Below are 22,437 nucleotides of genomic sequence, written 5' to 3'. Positions count from 1 at the left end.
CTTCACTAATTAATTTTAGGCTAATTGGCCAATTAATTGGTCAATGGTCAAATTCGGCCAAAATCGATGGTTTCTGGTGAGATTCCGACCAAAATTAGTGGTTTCCGACAAGATTCCATAAAAAAACCAGCGGTTTCAAGCCAAGTTATGGCCAAAATGTGTTTATGTATATATAAAATTGAAAATTACATATAAAAATGTGTGCATGTATATGTATATATAAATTGAAAATTATACATAAAAGTCTGATCCGATTAATCTCAATTAATCGCTAGTCCTCACCCCAATGCCCGGCAAGCGACTAGCGATTTTGACAACGCTGAGTATATATGTATGACTTCTATACCATATTACAAATTTGGATTACCATATTAAAAGCTTTTATGGCTATTTGTGTAACCTAATAAAACTTGATGGTTATTATTTTAAAAGGTTGTTTGTTGGTTGTGTAATTAATAGAACTTGAGGGTTACCATATTTAAAAAATTAAAGGATTAATTATGTAAGTAAATGAAAGTTGTGACGTACCATATGTAAACAGATATGTGAGGTTAAAGATGCAACTAAATGAAACTTGTGGAGTATAATTGTATAAACATAATATGGCACGAATTTCAAAACTACGTTTTTTTATAGTGACTGTTGTTATATATTATTACTAGTTTCTATCTCTCGTGTTACGGGGGTTGTTTTTACATTATTCGTTTCTAATATTTATATATATTTTTTTGAATTTGAATTTTAGTTATTGTAAGGAAGTTAATAATATACTTAGGGTTTGATACTTTGATGATAAAAGGGTTTTACAAATAAATGAGATGTTACAACCCAGTTTAAAAGTTATCTGGGTTTGGTGGGACCCAAGACCCACTTATTTTTTTTTACTATAAATTGTTTCTTAATTATAAATAATATTTAAAAAAAAAAATCATATATTAATTTAGTATATCCCTATTTTGTAGAATTTTCATATAAACTATTTGGTGAGATCAATTTTTAATTTCTTGAGATGTTATAACCTGCTTAAGGGCTATCTGGGTTTGGTGAGACCCATATCCGTAAATGAGGGTCAAATGCCTTCATTTACAAATAAAGCAATTTGATGGCATGAAAAGAAATTTGGAACAACCAGAGAGCTTTTAAAAGTATCGTGTATATATATATATATATTTAAGACTAGATTTTATCCCCCGTATTACGGGGGTTGTTTTACATTATTCGTTTTTAATATTTATATATGTATATTTGGATTTTAATTTTATTTATTGTAAGAAAGTTAATAATTAATATACTTGAGGTTTGATGATGAAATGGTTTCACAAATAAATGATATGTTATAATCCGGTTTAAAAGTTATTTGGTTTGGTGATACCCATTACCCGTTTATTTTCTTTATTATAAAAATTGTTTCTTAATTATAAATAATATCTTTTTTTAAAATAAAATAGGATATTAAATTTTAGTACATTCCTATTTTATAGGATTTTCATATCAAATATTTGATGAGATTATTTTTTAATATAATGAGATGTTATAACCTGTTTAAGAGCTATCTGGGTTTGGTGAGACCTTTACCCGTGCATTCGGGTCAAATGCGTGAGAAATCTTCATTTACAAATAAAGTAATCTGATGGCTTGAGAGAATGGTTGTTTTACATTTTTTGTTTTTTTAATACTTTTCTTTATTGTAAGAAAGTTAATAATATATTTAGGGTTTGATGATGAAAGGCTTTCATAAATAAATGATATGTTATAACCCGTTTAAAAGTTATCTGGATTTGGTGACCCATGACCCGCTTATGTTTTTTACTAAAAAATTGTTTATTAATTATAAATAATATTGTTTATTAATTATAAAAATAACCATTGACTCTCATAAAGAGGCGTTTGGTCCATCTGGATTTCTACAATAACGAAGGAGGAGGATGTTTGATTGACATCTTGCTTGCTGTGAACACTCGACGCACCTTGCATCTCCGCCGATCCTCTGTCAATCAATTTTAATTTGTAAGATTTTTTCCCAATTTTATTTTATTTTATTTAGGGGTTCTAATTTGCCCGCGGAAGTCAACATGGGCATTTCTGATCCGAATCATTATGTTAGATTGCTTGTGTTTACTTTTTATTTTATGATTATTATTACTATCCCTCAAATCAAATCAATTATATTCCATCCCCAAATTGCCTAATTTAGGTTACAATTTGATCCAACTGTACTGTTATAATTTATGTATAAATCTGGCGTTTATGCAGCAGCAGCAGCAGCTACTTCTCTGTCTGATCACAACATACAAAGAACACACACACACACTTGTTGACCTACAATTATAATGGACGGGGACGGCGACTTAAAACATCTTCAAATCCCACTTGCAGACATCAAATCAGCCACCAACAACTTCCATGACGCCTTGCTCATCGGAAAAACTGCCGGTGGTTTCGGCCACGTCTACAAAGGACAGCTGCCTCACTCTTCCACCGTGGTTGCTGTGAAGCGCCTCGGAGATCCTAACTTTGGACGAGGAGAGTTCTTCAGCGAGATTGCCATGCTTACCCGCCTCAAGCATCAAAATCTCGTCTCTCTCGTAGGATTTTGTGACGAGGCTGGTGAAAGGGTTCTCGTCTACGAGTATCTCTCCAACGGGAGCCTTGACCGCCGTATAACTTCCACTCATCTCACATGGTTCCAACGTCTCAAGATAGCCGTTGGTGTTGCAAGGGGTTTAGCATATCTTCATGAAGCCATGGGCAATAACAATAGGATTCTCCACCGTGATATCAAGTCTTCCAACATCCTGCTTGATGAACATTGGACTGCTAAAATTTCCGACTTTGGACTCTCAAGGACAGTCCCCAACACCCTTGCCGGAACCCTTGGTTACATTTCACCAGAGTATATAGAGACGGGTTACCTGTCCAAAGCGTCAGACGTCTACTCTTTTGGGGTTGTTTTATTTGAAGTGTTATGTGGGAGACATTGTAACAATGATGACACAAGTCGTGTGCGCATGTGGAAAAATAGCTACAAACAGAAGAATAACTTACAAGAGCTTGTCTTTAATGATCTGAAACAACAGATAGATGGAAATGCTTTAAAAATGTATTCGGACATCGCGTTTAAATGTCTGCAAACTTCTGGTGAACAACGGCCAACGATGTCACAGGTTGTGGGAAAACTTGCAGCCGCACTTGATTGCCAGATGCCTTATCAAGGAGTGAAACCGACAAAGCAGAGGCATATGGAAGATCCTGGGAACAACAAAGAACTTCATATGATCGCTCTGGAAGATCCTCTGAATAACATACCCGAGACCGAACTAAAGATGCTCCTCCTCAAAGGGACTCTTATTAACTGGGGCAGATCGGTAAAACCTGACACACTATCACTGTTTCCCAATTCCAGTTATTAACTATTTATAATTCTGACACTGTAACTTGAAAACTAAGATGCCTTCTTCATTGAATTCATCAGCCAAACTAAGCCGACCTTGTTTTTATGGACAGTGGTTTTCCTTAAATATGGATGGAGAGCACTGTGAAATGATATCTATAGCAGGATGTTTAACTTCTGCAAGTGAACCTCCGCATTATATACACTCGTCTGAATGCAATTCAAGGTGATATTTCCTCATCCTGCTCTACTCTTTTTTATTTTCTCTGATTGTGGTACACAAGTACATCATTCTTTGCTTTCAATCATGCAGATTTGCAGGGGGCTGCTATGATCCGTTTGGAGCAAGTTTCAAAACGCGTGTCCAGGCTCAATTCTTGTCTCCCGAAGTCACATATGCTGTGAACCTTGTGTTCAAAAACAAGAGTAAAAGCCGATATATAGGCCTTGAATACAAGTTGAAAGGGGAGCTAAGAAGCTGTTATTCATTCGTATCAGACGAGAGAGAATATGGATGGTTGGCGGCAGAGTTGTATCAGTTCACCAGTGACCAGAGAACTGTTGATCTTGAGATTTGGTTTTACACCGAGTGCTGTCCGACCATGCTAGTCGAGGGCATTGAGTTTCGACCCTTGAAGAAAGTAAGAGAACTCGTATTTCTTTGCAGAAAGATTCATGCCATATATATATTTTGTTTATTTTTTCTTTTCATTAGTTAAGTCTGATTTGATTATGTTATATAGGCAGACCATGAAGCGTTAATGAATGATAAGGTTGATATGCAATTAGGCATACAGAAATATTTTGATGATATGTTAAGCGATTATGAAGACATGATCAAGCGGTCAAAAGACAGCGTGCAATGGAAAACCAAGAAGGATCTGTTCTCAATCCTTTGCAAGGGGTTTCAATTCAGTTATGGTGAAGAGGTAAATTCTGTCTATCATATTTGAGATCAACATTGTTATCGCTCGTTCCCTTAAATCTCATACGAGCAGCACTTACATGCCTGCCTATTATTGATTTACAGTGGTTTTATCTAAACAAATATGGGAAGAAATGCCTAATGCTGCCAGCGAGAGCCGTTTTAGAAGAAGACAAGTGGACATGGAACTCTGAACCCGAAACAAGGTTCTTTTCTTATTTCCCATTCCTTGATCTTTTCTTATATGCATACATGTGTGTGCGCATTTTGTGACACCAAGTGGTAATATATTTTAGTAGCAGACGCCTATTGTTAACAACGGTTCACAACTGTTCTGTTTCCAAATATGTATATTATATTTATATATAAGCATCAGTATAGTTGTTCTGTTTCTCCCCGTCAATGAGAAGTGGATCTTTTTTATAGAAAATAAAAAGGTTGAGCAAATTTACATGCATATGAGATTGGTTTAAAGTTCTTTTTGGGTCTATATGTTATCAAATTTTAACATGTTTGGAATATGTGTTTTCACAGATTTGAAGAAGTGGCTTGTTGTAATTTTGACATGTTTGGTATTTACTGCAAGTTCAGCTCCAAAATGCTGTCACCTCAAACAGCATACGCAGCTTTCCTGGTCTACAAATTGCCACATGACCACGAAAGTGTTGATCAGCCTCCTCCTGTGCAAGTGGTCGATAAGGATTCAGACTCGAAAGAAGTTTACAATGTCTTTTTACGTACCCCTCGAACCCCGGTCATCAGCTGGAATGAAAAAGAAATAAAAACCTTCAACCCGTTGAATAAACCAAGAAGTATAAAAGGCCTTCCAAAACAGAGGAGCGATGGCTGGATGGAAGTACAGGTACATGAATTCCAAACGCGTGCCACCATCAAAATGGTGCAAAAGAAGGCACAAGCACATGAATCTGTCAAAATGATTTCCACACGTCTTAAGTTCTCCAGTTACGACATGTCCCTCAAAGGGGTTATTGTGCAAGGCCTTGAGTTTAGGCCCGCCGTGTAGATTCTCTTCTTTATAATATACAGTTTGTACTGTGAATTTATGGGCGGATCCTACTTTATTGTGGCCAATACTACTTGTTTGTACTTTTTCGTTGTGATATACTAATAACAGAATAGAAACTGGACTCGAAATAGCCTGAATATTGGTGAAATGCATGTTAATTGTTGATGAACACCATAAAGGAAAGGCCACTACAAAGTTGTCCTAACACAAAATGTTTCCTTCAGTTAATCAGCTTTAAAAAGAGGTTGGCGAAATTAATCTGATTGCATACTAACAGCCATGGTTTTCTTTTTATTATTGTTACTTTACACCATATATTGCATGTTTAATAGATAACAAAATATAAAGTTAATTTCGCAGTAAGACAAAAATAAATATAATTTGATAATAGCTGATTTTGATAACAGTCTCTATGTTGTTAAAAAACTGATTTATATAAACAATGACGACTGATTATGTAAGCTAAGCCCAATGGGTAATTATTTATAAAATATTTTTGAGAGAACTGCTATTTTCTTCTAAGAGCTTTTTTTTTCCCATTTCCATCTCATTTTCTAGTCTGTTCAGTCCAATTCACTAGTCCTATCGTGTTATGGTTATTGTAAATTTACCAAAATACCCTTTCTTAAAAATAAAAAACACCCATTATTGAATTCAACACATAGTGGTTGTCTCCTCCCCCACCAATCCACTCCTAACACAATAACCTGAAACATAAAGCACAATGGAAACTACATATTACACAATGACTTAAACGTAATACACAATGACTTGAACGTAATACACAATGAACGTAATACTATTTTTCTCAAATTAAGTGAACGGTACATGTCAATCCCAAACGAAAGACCATGAACGTATTACACAATGGCTACAACACAATGATAAGTAGAAAGACAAATGTTGAGCACAAAGACACAATGGCGAACAAAAAGACGCAATGACGTAATCTTTGTTTTAATTTTTATCTTTAATATGAGTACCAAATGAAAAACACAATGACCAAAATCAATAACGCAATGCATAGAAAACCCAATTAAAAAACACAATAAACAACCAATAACACAATACATAAAAACCCACTATTTTTTTTATTTTTATATAACAATATGATATTCATATTAAAGATAAAAAACGCTTATTATTATGGTGAATTTTTTTCTAAAAGAATATCGTATGAAAAAGTTATAAACGTTTTAAAATGATAGAGGAATTGATATGTGTCTTGCATGCGGAGAGAGAAAGTCATCATAAGCGGGTTATTACCTTTATTTCAATTTCATCAAATTTTATTCTTAAATTGATCTCAACAATTCAAATATAAGATCAATGGATTAGATTGCTTTTCACCATTCTCATTTTTGTTTTTTGTATTTTAACATTGTCCTATTATATTAAATTATTTATTCATTGTTTTTTATATAATACATATATTTTAATACAATAAATAGGACGTAAATATCAAAAACTTATAAAGACATAAATACCCTCAACTAGGGCTGTGCAGCAGTTAAGATTCGCGAGAATCGAACCGGAATTGAAAATGATTGAAAAATATAACCGGAACCGGAACCTATTATAGTAAACCGATTCAGTTCCAGAACTTGTAAAGTCAGTTCTTGCTAATCGGTTCTGGCCAGAACCTGTTCGGTCGTTTATTTATCAAATGGGCTATGCAAACTTTACAAATTGCAAAACAAGTTTATATAGTTGTATGTCTTCTTTTACGGTAAGATTAATTTAGATTACAACATGAATACCTGTTATATTTTTTAGGAAAATTGGTTTTAAATAATCCCAACTATGCCCTATTGGCAAATAACAGTCCTAACTTAACACTTGGCTGGTGGCGGTCCCAACTAAAGGTGTATTTGTTTCCAATGGTCCGCGACTAACGAAATGTTAACCCCGTTAGTTTGATGCTTACGTGGCACACCTAGTTGTCAAAAAAATGCTTACGTGGCAGCTTACATGGCATGTGGCTCTTTAAATTATTTATAAATATATTAAAATATTATTTAACCCAACCCAGCCTCCCGTTACCCCCTTTTGCAACCACAACTTCATCTCCGGCACTCCGGCGAGCCGTCACCGCCACCTTCACTGTAAAGCATATCTTCTGCATAAAGATTATATTAGGTTTAATCATTATAGTAAAGCATTAAACTATGCCTAAAAATTGGATTAACCTTACATCAGGTTCTAGTTTCTTAGACCCAAAACGAGTCGGCTACCAGTTCATCGAAGGAGAAGATGCAGAAGTATCAAAAACTTGAAGCCTATATGTTTGTGTTACACATAAATGCCGCGGCTAATCGAAGCTCCCCAGAGTTACAAAACCTAATTTAGATCTCAGATCGGTGATGGAACCATGCAACTCGATTTTCCGTTGACGTGGATTCAAAATTACGGTGATTGATTGTAGATCTTATGAGAGAGAGAGAGAGAAAGAGAAAGTGAGAAGGACTGTTGTGAATCGAGAAGGATAAAGCGACTAGGGTTCCGCCCCATGTTTGGTGGCTCAGCATTAGCCGACATTAGCGGTAGAAGGGCTGAGGAGACTGAGAGTGGTAGTTTTTTTAGCATAAGTGTCACACCCCGTTTCAGGGTTTAGGAGTGTGATCATCAGTTGATACCTGTTTTGTAAATTTATCAGAGTAGCGGGTTTATTTTAGCGGAAGTCTTTAAGTATTAAAATATTAATTTACATTATCAAAACTACTCGGGAATTAAACACCCGAGTTTCAGTTTTACAAAACCGTAATATTAATAATATAAGGATTTGTAATATTTAAAAACGAGCCATCTCGAGCGATCTTCTATGACTCCAATCCTTGTATATCATCTATTATCATCTAGTTACCTGCAAAGGGTAGGAAAAACACGTTAGCTATATGCTGGGGAAACGTTGACTCGATAAAACATTTATAACAGTCGTTAAATACAAACATAGTTTTCTGTTCACAATCTCAGCAGGAATGCCTGTCCATTCCCGGGATTTGTACCACTGCCCTACACACACAATTCAAAGGTTCCCCGAGTACATAGCCCCTGTTCGGAGACAACCTTCCCCTAGGCTATGTAACCCTTATGGAGAACTGGTTATGACTGATTTGGTTTTGTATGCCAATTATCAGTTATGTTTAGATCCAGACACATGTGTATTTGGTCTGAGTTGATTTTTATTATCTATTTTGTATTATAACGATTTTAGAGATTATATCTTATGCAAACATTTATCAGACTCTTTGTAATAAACAACCAGTCTATTACAAGAGTAAAATCAGTTCAGGCAGTAAAAGGTTAACGTGTTCACCTTATATTATCAGTTGGAAATATCAACCTTCTTGGCTTCAGTATGCTATTAACCTATATATCATAATAGGTTTGCATAAGTACCTAGTTGGTATTATTCAGCAGACTTTAAGTCTGTTTCAGTTTCAGCAGACTCGAGGTCTGATCAGCAGACTTGAAGTCTAATTCAGTTCAGCAGACTCGAGGTCTGATCAGCAGGCTCTTAGGTCTGTCCTAACCTTAGTATAGTTATAATTGTTTTATGAAAATACTTTGAATTTACATATGACGTTTGGAATAGCACGCTTTGGCCTAATAAAGGATATCACTTTGGCAAACTTCTCCAGGTAAGCAAACGGGTCCCGCGGTTGATCGGGATTTATACGAATTGCTTTCCTTAGGCAAGAAGAGTCTACTAATGATAACCCCCTTTCAGTTACTACATGCCCGTCAAAATAATAGTTTTGATAACATTACTTCACATGGAAGCAACGTCTTTACTTTATAAAACATTACTTGGAAAACATTAACAGTTTAACGACTATACTCTTAACTAAGTTATAACTAGGTATTTAAAGTAACTAGTAAAGTAACTTAACCCTATTCCTATCTTAATCGGCTTGACGGAACTTAAGAACTTTAGAAATCAGCAGCAATTCAGCTTGTACTTTCGTTACAAGATCAGCAGCTCGTTAAACAGTGTAACGACACCTTGGTTTTTCACGAAAACGACCCTCGACACCCTAGAACGCCCTTGGCATGATTACCTAGGTTAAGTATGTGAAATGATGGTGAAAATGAGATGCATTGGCTTGAACCCATAGCTGCCGTTTTATAGGCGAGTTTTGCAGACCATCGCGTAGCGCGATGGCCTTTTCTCTAAGGCCGTCGCGTAGCGCGACGCCGCAATTAATCAGAAGCTGCCACGTGTTGACACATGGTTGGCCACGTGTCCCGGGTTACTTAACCTGGTCATCGCGTAGCGCGATGGGCCAGTTGGGTTTGGCCGTCGCGTAGCGTGGCGCCCCCTTTTTCTTGAATTGTGTGATTCTCTGTCGCGTAGCGCGACGAAGTTCATTAGGAGACCATCGCGTAGCGCGATGGGTCTAAAAACTCAAATTCTTCATTTTCAGTCCTTAATCTTTCAGAATTGACATTTTTGGTCTTTAACTAGATGGGATATTTTCACGGTGTTACAATAAGACCAGTGATGGTGGTCGGAGGATTTAGATAAGTGGACCACGTTTCACTAATACCTGAACCGAGGTTTCCCATGGGGCTAGCAGTGGATGGAAAAATTAAGCAATGGTGGTTGACGGGTGATGGGTTGAAGACGGAGATGGTGGTGGTTGTGTGTTGAAGATGGTGTACGTGAGAATGAGAGATGAAGTGGTGGTTAAATAACCTTTTAATATATTATATAATATATTTATAAATAATTCAAAGAGCCACATGCCATGTAAGCTGCCACGTAAGCAATTTTTAACAACTAGGCATGCCACGTAAACATCAAACTAACGGAGTTAATATTTCGTTAGTCGCGGACCGTTGGAAACAAATATACCTTTAGTTGAGACCGCCACCGGCCAAGTGTTAAGTTGAGACTGTTATTTGCCAATAAGTCATAGTTAGGATTATTTAAAACCAATTTTCCAATTTTTTATTAAAACCTAATTGTTGAAGTTAAATAAATCATTAGCGGAAATAGATTAAAGCATGATCATATCATTTTATATTAAATTACCTTGAAAGCTTAAATCAAAATTGATCTTCGCTGCTAGGTATTGAATGCAAAAAAGAGAAGATTTGAATTAAAGAATGATTGAATGGATAGAAAATGGGGATTGGTAAATTTAGTTAAAACGTTTTTAATATTCCGGTTCTTCGGTTCCACGTCTAGAACCGTCGGTTTTACCCGGAACCGAATCGGGAACCGTTTAATGCAAATTCTGAGAACCGAGAATCGTAAGGTAACACACGTTAGCGGTTCTGAGTCACCGGTTCGGTTTCGGTTCCTTGGTTCGACGGTTCTGAACCTTTTTTTGCTCACCCCTACCCTCAACTAACATAATTGAATTGACCCCGCTAATGAACTATACTGAAATGACAAGAATTTGAAAACATAAGGATGGAAATGAAAAAAATTATTGGACGGAAATTGCAAAAATGACCAAGTCATAGGAATGAAGATGGCAGCTCTCTCAATGAATATCTTTTAACGTACATCTGTCCTCAACCTCGTTTATGAAAGGGAATCTTAAGATCAAAAGAACCTACAGCCCATCAATTAGACTTGTGATAAAAGGCCTTCCAAAACAGTGACACTGGTTGGATGGAAGTACACATATGTGAATTTCAATATATCACGTACTAAACATTGTCTAAAACTAAAATTATTACCACCATAATTGGATGGAAGTACATACCCAGAGTTGTGAAACCCTTTCAGCTCGAAATAATTCGATGTTCTCCTGAACTTTCAATCGGATAAAATTCAGACTTCTGACAAGAACGAGTGCCAGTTTCGTTTGAATTTCGTGAATTGAAGTGATTAACCGCATGCCTCGAGACGACCAAAATGACCTCGATCTATATATAGGGGTTGGATAGTGTTGGTTGAATAACCACCATAACTACCATTGGTAGCTATATAACTACGTTTGATAGTTATATAAATGTCATAACTACCGGAAGCGGTAACCGATGATGCCTTCCCGTACCCTATTGTTCAGTGAGTTTCGCTCAACACTAAGTACCGGAAATTTTTGATCAACTTGTATTAATAGGTATTCTAATTTCTTATTTTGTCTTAAGTGAATCCTAATTACCTAAAATAGCATGATGACACTGTAATCACACAAAACACAAACCAATAAGATTCGTTATAAGAAATAAAAAAAAAAGGTTACCACATGTCTTTTACAACACACATGATATATTTATCACACCAAAATCTCATAATATTATTATTATTATTATTATTATTATTATTATTATTATTTATCACCGACATACAAAATACCAAAAGTCCACCACCCATATGAAACTGTGGTTTGGGCTATCATCATCGTTGTCATCATCGTCATCAATGTCATCGTCGTCTTCATCCACAATTAAGATGATGCTGTAGGTTGTATGCAGGGCTAAACCATGAACAACCTGTAAATATGCAGTTATATCAAACATTAAGCAACATGAAAAAAAAAGAATTCCATCCGAATTCATCTTGATCCTGGTGTATAACAGAAAATTATTATTTTAATTTAAAAAAAATAGGAGAGTAAAGAGTGAAGTATGAAATGCTAGCGTAATCTTAAGTACACGGGTTAACTGTCGTACTTACAAACCTAAGAGGTTTTTGAGTTATTTTCATCCGTTCTACTTTAAGTATAATAAAGAGTTGTATAGGTTAAGGATTAAAGGGTTACAAATAAGGGCTATTTGTAATCAAGTTAATCATACCACCACCATCAATAATACAAACGATAATTAGATTCATAATCTCCTATTACCACTTTTACTCTTTTTATTGGTATCAGAGCTTCAAGGGAAGCTCTCGGTTGGCGCAAGGCATATCTTGAGATTGATCAAAACTAGGTACCATGCCAGGCGTGATAGTATTGGCATTTGTTTATTTTATGATAAAAAAACAAATTTAAAACAATGACTTCTAGGCGATTAAAAGGCTGTGCGTGGCAGTGCAACGAGGCAAATTGTGCCGCAATCGATGGTGCCAACACTAAATAATAAAAGGAAATTTGCGTGTTGTGGTGAACCGATGCAAATTATTTTGGTATCGGTTTGCAGCACCGAAAGCAAACTAAAAAAACAAATTCTTCAACACTAAAAAATAAACAAATTAACATATTAAAAAAAACAACAAAACAAAAAACGTGGAAAAAAGCCCTGCGTGTTGCGGCGACGAACCAACCAGAATTTGACAGGAATCCACAGTGTCAATACTAAATCAAAAACAAAATATTTTAACCAAAAAGAAATAAAAAAAAAACAAAAGAAAAATATATCTAAAAAAAAAAAAGAAGTTGAGCCAACCACCACCAAGTTACCAGTAAGGTCACTTGTGGGCTGTGGTATGTAGTATCAACTTTTAAAATTTATGTTATGTATTAAGAAGGTATGTTTAAATCTTTGTTATCTTTAAACACAAGAGGTGAACTTAATAGTTTGAAAAATACTTGTTTAAATAGATGTGTGATTAGCTAGAAAATTAAAGTTTTATCGTATAGTTGATCAACGATGCCACTATAGCCTTCGTCACCAATACATGTATAGGCAATTAGGTATATATTAATTTTGTAGTGTCTTTTTCTACACGTGAGTCACCAATTAAAAAAAAAACCCTTCGTCTTTTTGAATAAGCATTGAGGAAACGTGTCTTATCTCGAAATGAAGACTTTTTCATACTACGTTAAAAGTCATCATTTGTTTCCAAAAATTATGTCCGTACCACCGTCAATGAAAAAACCAAAATTTTATTTATTTTATTTTTTAAGTTCTCCCTTAAAAAAGTTTCTGCTTGAAGATTTTTCCATAAATTTTGTCTCATGTTCACTTTTATAAATTATGAAATATAAATTTACAAAAAATGTGTGTTTTGATTATAAATTTACTGGTGAGTGATTAAATATAAAGTAAGTTATATTGCTTTTATGTTATATATAGTTGAATGCCAGCTTTACCTTATGAAGTTCACACCATTTTAGAAAATTACAAGCAGTATCCTTAATTTAGTGATTAAATATATAATAAGAAATATGATAAATAATTTGTAGAAGTAGACGTGTCATTGGACCAAGTAAAATAAAATTCATATTTTGAGATGGACTGTGTATATATAAAATACAAAATAATTACTTGTGTCAAATCATGCACCACTTCCTCTTTCTTTCCATAAGTCAAAACTCAAAACATAGCTAGAGCATATAAGATATAATGGTATAAGATAGTATATGATACCGTTCCAAGGTGTCGGAGTATTTATAGTCGAAGGTAGGTTTCCAAGCAGGTACAGCCAGCTGTATAATATTCCTTTTCTACCAACTGTGGGCTACGCACGTGCCATGCTGGTGGTTGGTGGGTAGGCAGCGGCTGATAGTGACATGGCCGGCTGTGTACTATTCCTTTTCCACCAACTGCAGGCTATGTACGTGCCACGATAAGGGTTGGTGAGTAGGCAGCGGCTGATAGTGACATTAAGTACTAGAGCGTGCTCCTCGTCGTACTGTTGTCAGTGAGCTGTCACCCTGTGATGGGCTGCTTTGGTCAGATCTTGTCTATTTTGTCCATACCTTGGCAGGTATAGTACAAAAGATCCTCCAGAAGCGTACGGACTGGCTCATTTGGGCGGGAGTATTCCCGGCTTGTTATTTGGGCGGGAGTATTCCCGGCTTGCTCATTCCTTCTTCAGGTGACATTACTGAATTATTTGAGAGTTAGTGCCTTGTGCGTGTAGCCTTGCTATTAGTGCGGGTAGCCTTCCCTGATGGCTAGTATCCGCAGCTGCGGGGAACAGGCGGGGTACGTCACCATTGGGAGGCTTTTCCTGCGGGAACAGCTGGCGTACTGCGCGTAAGGTCTTCATCTCTCTGAGCATGGTGGGTCCTGCGGAACCAGTTGGTCTTTGCGCAGACGTCCCTCTTCAAGGTGAGTCTTGCGGGTCCAACTGGGCTCTGCTGGGACCTACCTCTTCAAAGACATATCGCGTGTTCACTTAAACACTTATACATATTGATTTACAGTGGTTTTCTCTAGCTAAAGATGGGAAGAAAAGTATTATGTTGCCAGCAAAAGCGGTTTTGGAAGAAAGCGAATGGGAATGGAAGTCTGAACCCGAAACAAGGTTTTTAAAGTTTGTTATTTCCCAGCCTCTTTTCTTGTATACAAATGTATGTTTTCAATTCTAACATTTTATTACATGTGATGTGTGTTTTCACAGATTTGGACAAGTGGCTGATTGTATTTCTAAAACATTTGGTGTTTTCTGCAAATTCAGCTCCAAAATGCTGTCACCTCAAACAACATATGCAGCTTTCCTAGTCTACGAGTACGAATTACCGGATGACTACAAAGATATCAACCCTCCTGTGTAAGTGGTTGATGAAAATTCGGATTCTGAAGAAGAATACAATATCTTTTTATGTACACCTCAAACCCCGGTTATTAGAGGTAATCTTAAGATCAAAAGAACCTACAACCCGTCAATTAGACCCGTGATAAAAGGCCTTCCAAAACAGAGGGACGATGGTTGGATGGAAGTACATGTTACCGAATTTCAAACACGTATTAAAACTAAAATGATTACCACGAATCTCCGATTCTCCAGTTATGACGTGTCGCTTGAAGGGATTGTTGTGCAAGGCCTTGAATTCAGACCCATATAGGTTCTCTTCTGGGAAAGATTTGCCATTTTGTTTTCTTTGTCTAGATCTCATTGTAGAAACTTTTTTCTTTTTTGTGTTAATTTTAATGAATTATGACTGTGTTACATTTTGAACATGTTTCGTTAGAATAATTCTACTTGTACTGTTAAGGATACCCGCCATAAATCTTCAATAATTTGCCAACAGTATTCATTATTTAAAAATCTTCATTCGTTCTCAACTTCTAGTGGACCACTTTAACCCGAACGGGCATAAATGAATCGAAACAAAGCCAAATTTACCATATAAAGTAGTACACTTAATTTAATGATGATAAATAATGTGTTTTGAGATGGAATGCGTGTAAATACAAAATTACTGGTGTTAAATCATGTATCACTTGCTCTAATTTCTTTCTAAAGGTCAAGACTCAAACTGTTTTAGCATTGAATCCGTTTACTAATAAACTAGAATAGTACCCCGTGAAACACACAGACAAAAAATAATAAATTTGTTAGGTAAATTTAACATTTAAACTTATAATTTGTAACCTTGAAATTAATAATTTTTAAACTTCTAATTAATTATAAGGTTAACCTTTAAAAAACATAAATTTTATAAGTTAAAAACCTAACAATTTGTAAGTAGTGAATTTTTTAAATTTTATTTATTATAAAATAATATTCATGAAACATTTATTTTATCATTTGTCATTAACACTAAAAATCTACTATTGATAACTTTAAACCATAAAATAATATTGAAAATACCATTTAGATATGCTTACTTATTAAAAACCATCCAAGTTAATAAATTTTTTCTTTGTAATAAAATCACATCTCCAAATCTCTATATTTTTTAAAACTAGCTTTAGAGCCCGTGTCACACGGGATGATTAAAATTACAAAACTACAAGTAAAACAAATAATTGCATAACGTATATGAAAAAATGTATTACATCTATGTTTGTGTCTATATTATGTGTACATAAATTAATTTTATTTATATCACAAAATAATTTTTTTAAATTAACTTAATAAAAAAAATGCACGTGCAGAAACGTACCCGAGAACGCTCTTTCTATTGAAAATTTCATTCTCGGTGTCATATATGTATAATTGAAAGAATTTTGGTTATTAACCAATTTTGGGAATAAGACTTCTCATACAATAGTAGTTCTAACCACTCAGCCTAAATACTAAATAAGTGTTTACCTTTATTTATATATTTATCAATTTACCACCCATCGAAGGAAAGAATATTAAATTGTAACGACGGATGTTTTTCAAGAACTATGTTTTTCTGAGCTAAACCATGAAAAAGATTTCGATAAGTTTCAGGGGGACTTCTTGACTTTGTCATAATGACAACATAAAAAATAGCATGTTAACCCATTCAATTTTATGAATTGTTTGATTCGTTTGAGCATAGTTTTGCATGACATGCTTCCCATATAACGTTCTGATCACCATTGAAGGAAAAGTTAATGCTTATACAAATATTTCAAATTTGATAAAAGTTAGAAGAATTGATAGGTTTGGGGGTGTAATGTCGAAAGTGTTCGCAATCTTTTCTTAAATTTTAATAGTTGAGGGAGAAATAGTCAATTTGCCAAATCCCGAACCTTTTGATTATTTCCAAAATGTCCTTGAAAATAATTTTGAAACCCGAATCATGTTTAAAATTCTACTTTCATCCGTTTGGCATTTTCAAGCCAACACTTTGAACCCGTAACAAACTTGATGATGAATTATTTGCATTCTCAAACTTTTAAAAATATTCAGATTTCTCATTTTTGACCTGTAACAAATTTTGATCTAAATTTAGATAACTTGTACCAAAAAATCTATTTACCAACTTTTGACCTATAAAAATCAAATTTAAGTTCCACAAAAAACCCGAAACAATCATTGATAAAAAAATAAGAAATTAAATATGATAAACTTTGTTATGTCTGAAAGTGATTGATATATATTATTCTTACATTTTAACATATATATAGTTTACTAAATTAACCAAAAAATAAATGGATAGATTTAAAGCATATATTTGTAATTTATTAATTTATATGACAATTTACAACAACAACAACAATAATAATATATGAATTGATTGATTTTAAAAAAATGGATCGACTTTTAAGCATATATATATATATATATTAATGATTAAAAAATTACTTTGTAAAAGGAAAGCATATTCGAGTTTTGTTTTTCTTTACAACTTTCTAAAATATACATAGTACACTATGTTAATGATAATGTTTGAAATTATATTCTTTTCAATATTTGACAAACATGGTTTGCTGATTTTTGGATTTCACCAATTAGTTTGGAATATGTAGTAAAATAATATGTTAATATTTATTTTTATAAAAATATATAGATATAATATAAATAGAGTATAAAAAGAAAGTGAATAATTATTGATCTATTACATATATTAAGGTAAATTAAGATATTAGTTTTGGAGGGAAAAGAATTGTAAGAATTAACCAAAAGATGACAAGTGTTTATAATTATTTTACTTTATTATAATAGGTAGATATCATACAACATTTGCAAAATTCAAAAACTAAAGGAACCTTTGAAATAGGAAAATCCACTGCAACGTTAGCTTGAATTTGATTCCCTTGTATTTAACAAAACTTAAAAATTAACTGGTGATAAACTTTATTTGAAATATGAAAAAAAAAATACTTGATTTAAAAAAAACAAGTTAGCAAGATCATGAATAATATATACGGAAAATAAAATAAGGAATCATCTAAAAAATGTAGAATATTATCTTTATTTTAATAATTACCATACACTATCGGAAATCTTGTTATAATGTAAAAAATTGACTTCGGTTTTATTATTATATTCATATAAATTGCACTGTTTAGAAGCAGTTTAAGCCTTAAGGCTTATATGCGGTTTATATTTGGAACTGCTCCTAATTGGGATCATCAAAACGCTCCTAAACCCGTCTTTTCTACTAGTGGTAGCACGTTAAAAATATAATTATCTCATTGATAGATGGTTATGTAAGTTTTATATATATATATATTTGAAAAATTTTAGATTATGTAATATTATCAATGTCTGAAACTGAGATTTTAAAGTTTACCCAATTACATACTATTATTTTTAATTACGTAATATTTAAACGTAACTTAGTATAACAAATATTGTAGTGGTTAAAATAAATGTAAAAACTGATGATGTGGCTAGAAAGCTGCTGGCACGTTTGTGAGTGTTCCTAAAAACTACATTGCATTGCACATGAGCTTAGTTATAAGTTATAACTACTTTGTTAGTGGGTAACAAACAAAATTTTCCTCTTTATGATTGAATTGGCTTAACAAAATTTAACCCAAAAAAATAATTCAACTTCATTATGAAAAATTCTTTCTCGTGTTAATCTTCAATATTCATAACGTGGTGTCAAAGTCTTGATAATGGGATAAAGAAGAAATTGGAGCTAGTTTTTGAACCGAGGATGGTTGGCGTTGATGAAGGTTGATGTTATAAAAATTAAGAGTATAATGGTTGGCGTTCATGAAGGTTGATGTTATAAAAATTAAGAGTATGTAAAAATCGAAAATTATTTCATTTTATGTAGAGTGAAGTGTGAATATGAGAGCATTATTGAGGCTATTAATGTGGTTCTGAGATGAACTCCTAATTAGGTGGTGTTCGTTTCACGGATTTGACAGGAATTCAAAAGGAAGGAGATTTAAAATCCCATAAGATTGTGTGTTTGTTTGAATAAAGAATGGAATTAGAATTTTAATTTGATTCCAACAAAATCCCACGGTTACTCGAATTTGTTTTTTTTTTTCAAAGGAAAGTTATGAAAACACATGATGTGATTTTCAAGCATTTCATTTCATTCAAATTCTAATTAAAATTCATTTAAAAAATTTCGCCAACCGAACGCTCCCATAAGATTATGTGTTTTTTATGCATGAGAAAGTTATTTGAAAATCATGAAAGCTTTAACAAAAGAAAACATGTAGGTCCTTTGGTTTAAGTAGTTTGATGTTAGAGGTGACACAATTGGGATTTATTTTCAATTAATACACTAAAATAGAAATATGACTTTTGATATTTAGTTGGTAGAAGTATCATTAAAACACTGTTGCACATTGTACGAACGACCTTAATTTCTTGCTAGTACATGGTGTGGGCACCTCATGATCCAAACATGTGATTCATAATTGCTTGCGTTTGGGACTTGGCTTCAAACAACTTTGTGTGTTCTAATTTCTTCTCCGACGACTTATTCGGCTTAAAGTTGATATTCTGGGCTCTTCATTTCGCAAGGTTGGCGTGCTCTGAATCATCTTTTAAAGAACACATCAAGTGAGTTCTCTACTTCTGTTTTTCTTGAATTTCCTATTCTGTAACAATTCTTTCACAACTTATTTGCATTATATATTATATAAACACACACACATTAATAGTCTAAGCCATCACTACAAGTTGATCTTTAGATTAAATTAATTGGTTTTATAATTCTAAAATAATGCCTAAAAGGTTAAAAACATATATCCAAAACAGCAATCATACATAGCTCCCATCCTTTCACTAATTGCTGTAATATTATATTTTGTAGATTAGTTATAATGTGATTTTAATAGGTTTTTTATACATTTTAAATACACTTAGTTTACGCAACTGATCTAAAGTTATTCAACCCATTTCCATGGTCACTATTTCTTTTTGAATCTTATAAAAAAACTTGTTTTGGTATCCAACTTGTAATTGTGTTATCCTTAACCTGATCAAGATTGCGATTTATGACTGGTTAAAGATTTTTTCGTGCTTTGTTTGATGTGTTTTATTATGCTTGATTAGGTACATTAACATCTCTTGTTAACGTCTGCGTTTGATCAACAAACAATGGAGTCCTTTATGAAGGAGTTTGAACATCTTAAAATCCAACTTAAAGATATAAAATCAGCCACCAACAACTTTGATGAAGCCAAAGTCATCGGACGTGGTGGTTTCGGGAAGGTGTACGAAGGAGAACTGTCTTGTTTTAAGGGGCATAGCATGGTTGCTATCAAATGTCTGGATCGAAAGCTTGGGCAAGGAAAGACGGAGTTCTGGAAGGAGATCACGATGCTTAACCGTCACACACATGAAAATCTTATCACTCTCCTGGGATTCTGCATCGAAGGTGGACAAATGATCCTTGCGTATGAGCTTGCATCTAACGGAAGCCTTGATAGTCATTTGAGCTCAACTAATTTCACGTGGACACAACGTCTCAAGACATGCATTGGTGCAGCAAGGGGACTAAGTTTCCTACATGATGCAAATGGCACTAAAGAAAGAATTATCCACCGCGATATAAAGAGTGCCAACATCCTAATAGATGCAAATTGGAATGCTAAAGTTTCTGACATGGGATTGTCAAGGATAGCCCCGGCTAATCAGCCATACACGGGTCTTATCACCGGACCTGTTGGAACCCGTGGGTATTGTGATCCATTGTATATGGAGACTTACTACCTAACAAAAGAGTCGGACGTGTACTCTTTTGGCGTGTTGTTACTAGAAGTGTTATGTGGAAGATTATGCTCTATATATAGCAATGGAGGAATTCAGGTTTTCGTGCCTATGTGGAAAGAACGCTATGAACAGAATAAATTACAAGAGATTATCTTTCATGATCTAAAACAACAGATAGATCAGATGTCTTTAAAAATATATTCGGACATTGCATTTAAATGTCTGAAGAAATCTCGTGAAGAACGACCAACAATGCCACATGTTGTGGAAGAACTCGAGACTGCGCTTGAACATCAGGAGCTTTATGAAGGAGTCACATTGACAAACTTGACTGTTGTAGATCCTCTGAGCAATAGATCAGAAAGCGAAGTCCTTAAAGGGATTCTTGTAAACAGGGGCAAAACGGTAAGCCGGGCACACTAGCTATCACATTCTTTCATATTCCCAATCACTATCACTACTAACAACACCAAAATATTGGTGTATATTATTATTAAGCATTACTAGTGTGACCCTAAGGACCACATTAGGTTTCTAGGGTTTTGTCGTAACGCCTAATAATAATTGAACACCAAAACATTGGACAATATTATTATAGAGATTATGACAAAACCCTAGAGACCTATGGTGTGCCATGGGCTCACACCAAAACATTGGACAAATTTCCTTTTGCTTGTAAAATCTTGTCATTAATACAGCCAAACAAAGTTGAACTTGTTTGATGGACAGTGGTTTTCACGTAATATGAATGGAGATCATTGTGAAATGATATCTATAGCAGCATGTTTAACTTCAACTAGCGAATCTCCCCGTTATATACGCGCGCCTAGATATACTTCAAGGTGACATTTCTCCTACTACACACTTTTGTTTTCTTCGAGCTAGTTAAGACCGTTCGATAAGCATAAAGTAATACATATCATTCTTATGCAGATTTGCAGTGGGGTGCTATGATCCATCTGGGAAAATTTTCAAAGTGCATGCCCGAGCTCAATTCTTGTCACCACAAATCACATACACTGTAAACCTTGTGTTCAAAAGGAAGAATAGTAATGAACAATATATAGGCCTCTCATACAAGTTGGTAGGGGAGGAAGACAAGTCTTATTTATTCGTATCAGACAGGAGAGAAGATGGATGGTTGACGGTTGAATTGTATCAGTTTAATAGTCACCAAAAAGCCGTTGATCTTGAAATTCTGTTCTACACCAAGTGGTGTCCAAATATACTAGTAGAAAGCATCGAGTTTCGCCCCCTAGAGAAAGTAAGCTCACAAGCAACAATTTATTTACTTGCATTATTTTCTCTATGATTATGTACTGTTTACATTGTGTTTTATAGGTTGAACATGAAGTGTTAACCGATGATGAGGTTGATATGCAACCCATATCAGACACGGAGACATACTGGGAACAAAAATTGCCGATTGATTATGAGGAAATAATCAAGTTGTCAAAAGACGGTGTGCAATGGAAAACCAAGAAGGAACTGTATCACATTCTTTCCGAGGGGTTTTTAATCAATTCTGGTGAAGAGGTAATTTTATCATATCATGTTTGCGATCAGCAATGTAAAAGATGTATCGTCGGTTTAAATCTCACAAGTACTTATTTTGGAACCTAGAATAATATTAGCATGGTACTTCTATCTATTCAAAGGGAAACAATCCTTGATTTTTAAACAACAACTTGTATAAATATATTTTTATTTTCAGTGGTTTTCTCTGGCCAAAGATGGGAAGAGATGTCTAATACTACCAGCAAAAGCGGTTTTGAAAGAAAACGAATGGAACTGGGACTCTAACCCCGAAACAAGGTTCTTTTGTTATTTCCTAGCCTAATTCCTGTGTTTGTGACTTGTGTGTGTCTATATTGGGAGGGTTCATGAGAAAACTATAGAGTTATGGGATGAATGAG

The 22,437-nt window shown here is 34.3% G+C and overlaps 3 protein-coding genes and 1 pseudogene across 3 annotated transcripts in view; all 4 read left to right on the top strand.

The window, feature by feature from the left end:
- The first annotated feature begins 2,330 nt into the window (after positions 1-2,330).
- On the top strand, positions 2,331-3,410 carry LOC143566469 (receptor-like protein kinase ANXUR1 pseudogene; annotated as a pseudogene).
- A 94-nt stretch (positions 3,411-3,504) lies between these two features.
- Positions 3,505-5,423, top strand: LOC143566452 (putative F-box protein PP2-B12). The gene is made up of 5 exons (XM_077053150.1): positions 3,505-3,617; positions 3,705-4,032; positions 4,135-4,320; positions 4,422-4,522; positions 4,851-5,423. The coding sequence occupies exons 1-5, from the start codon at positions 3,520-3,522 to the stop codon at positions 5,338-5,340; spliced, it is 1,203 nt and encodes a 400-aa protein (XP_076909265.1). The 5' UTR covers positions 3,505-3,519; the 3' UTR covers positions 5,341-5,423.
- Positions 5,424-19,906: 14,483 nt separating this feature from the next.
- On the top strand, positions 19,907-20,944 carry LOC143566468 (receptor-like protein kinase ANXUR2). Its single transcript, XM_077053163.1, has one exon. It carries the CDS (start codon positions 19,907-19,909, stop codon positions 20,942-20,944), a length of 1,038 nt encoding a protein of 345 aa, XP_076909278.1.
- A 311-nt stretch (positions 20,945-21,255) lies between these two features.
- LOC143566450 (F-box protein PP2-B10-like) overlaps positions 21,256-22,437 on the top strand; it is a 118,098-nt gene continuing 116,916 nt past the window's right edge. Inside the window, exons 1-4 of the mRNA XM_077053149.1 lie at positions 21,256-21,363; positions 21,455-21,785; positions 21,863-22,057; positions 22,236-22,336. Coding sequence (XP_076909264.1) covers positions 21,266-21,363; positions 21,455-21,785; positions 21,863-22,057; positions 22,236-22,336 — 725 coding nt within the window. The 5' untranslated portion in view covers positions 21,256-21,265. The remainder of the gene's footprint in view (positions 21,364-21,454; positions 21,786-21,862; positions 22,058-22,235; positions 22,337-22,437) is intronic.

Source organism: Bidens hawaiensis, unplaced genomic scaffold, assembly GCF_021521415.1.
Source record: "Bidens hawaiensis isolate Kalapana, Puna unplaced genomic scaffold, B.hawaiensis_p1.1 tig00022893_1, whole genome shotgun sequence".
Classification (NCBI taxonomy): domain Eukaryota; kingdom Viridiplantae; phylum Streptophyta; class Magnoliopsida; order Asterales; family Asteraceae; genus Bidens; species Bidens hawaiensis.
The sequence above is the reverse complement of the archived record's forward strand: the minus strand, read 5'-3'. Positions and strand labels throughout refer to the sequence as shown.

Excerpts from the sequence above, each read along its gene's own strand:
- LOC143566452 (XM_077053150.1), top strand. The coding sequence starts at position 3,520 with ATGGATGGAGAGCACTGTGAAATGATATCTATAGCAGGATGTTTAACT. Across the intron at positions 4,033-4,134 it reads AGTTTCGACCCTTGAAGAAA|GCAGACCATGAAGCGTTAAT; the intron begins GTAAGAGAACTC and ends TATGTTATATAG. Across the intron at positions 4,321-4,421 it reads AATTCAGTTATGGTGAAGAG|TGGTTTTATCTAAACAAATA; the intron begins GTAAATTCTGTC and ends ATTGATTTACAG.
- LOC143566468 (XM_077053163.1), top strand. The coding sequence starts at position 19,907 with ATGGAGTCCTTTATGAAGGAGTTTGAACATCTTAAAATCCAACTTAAA.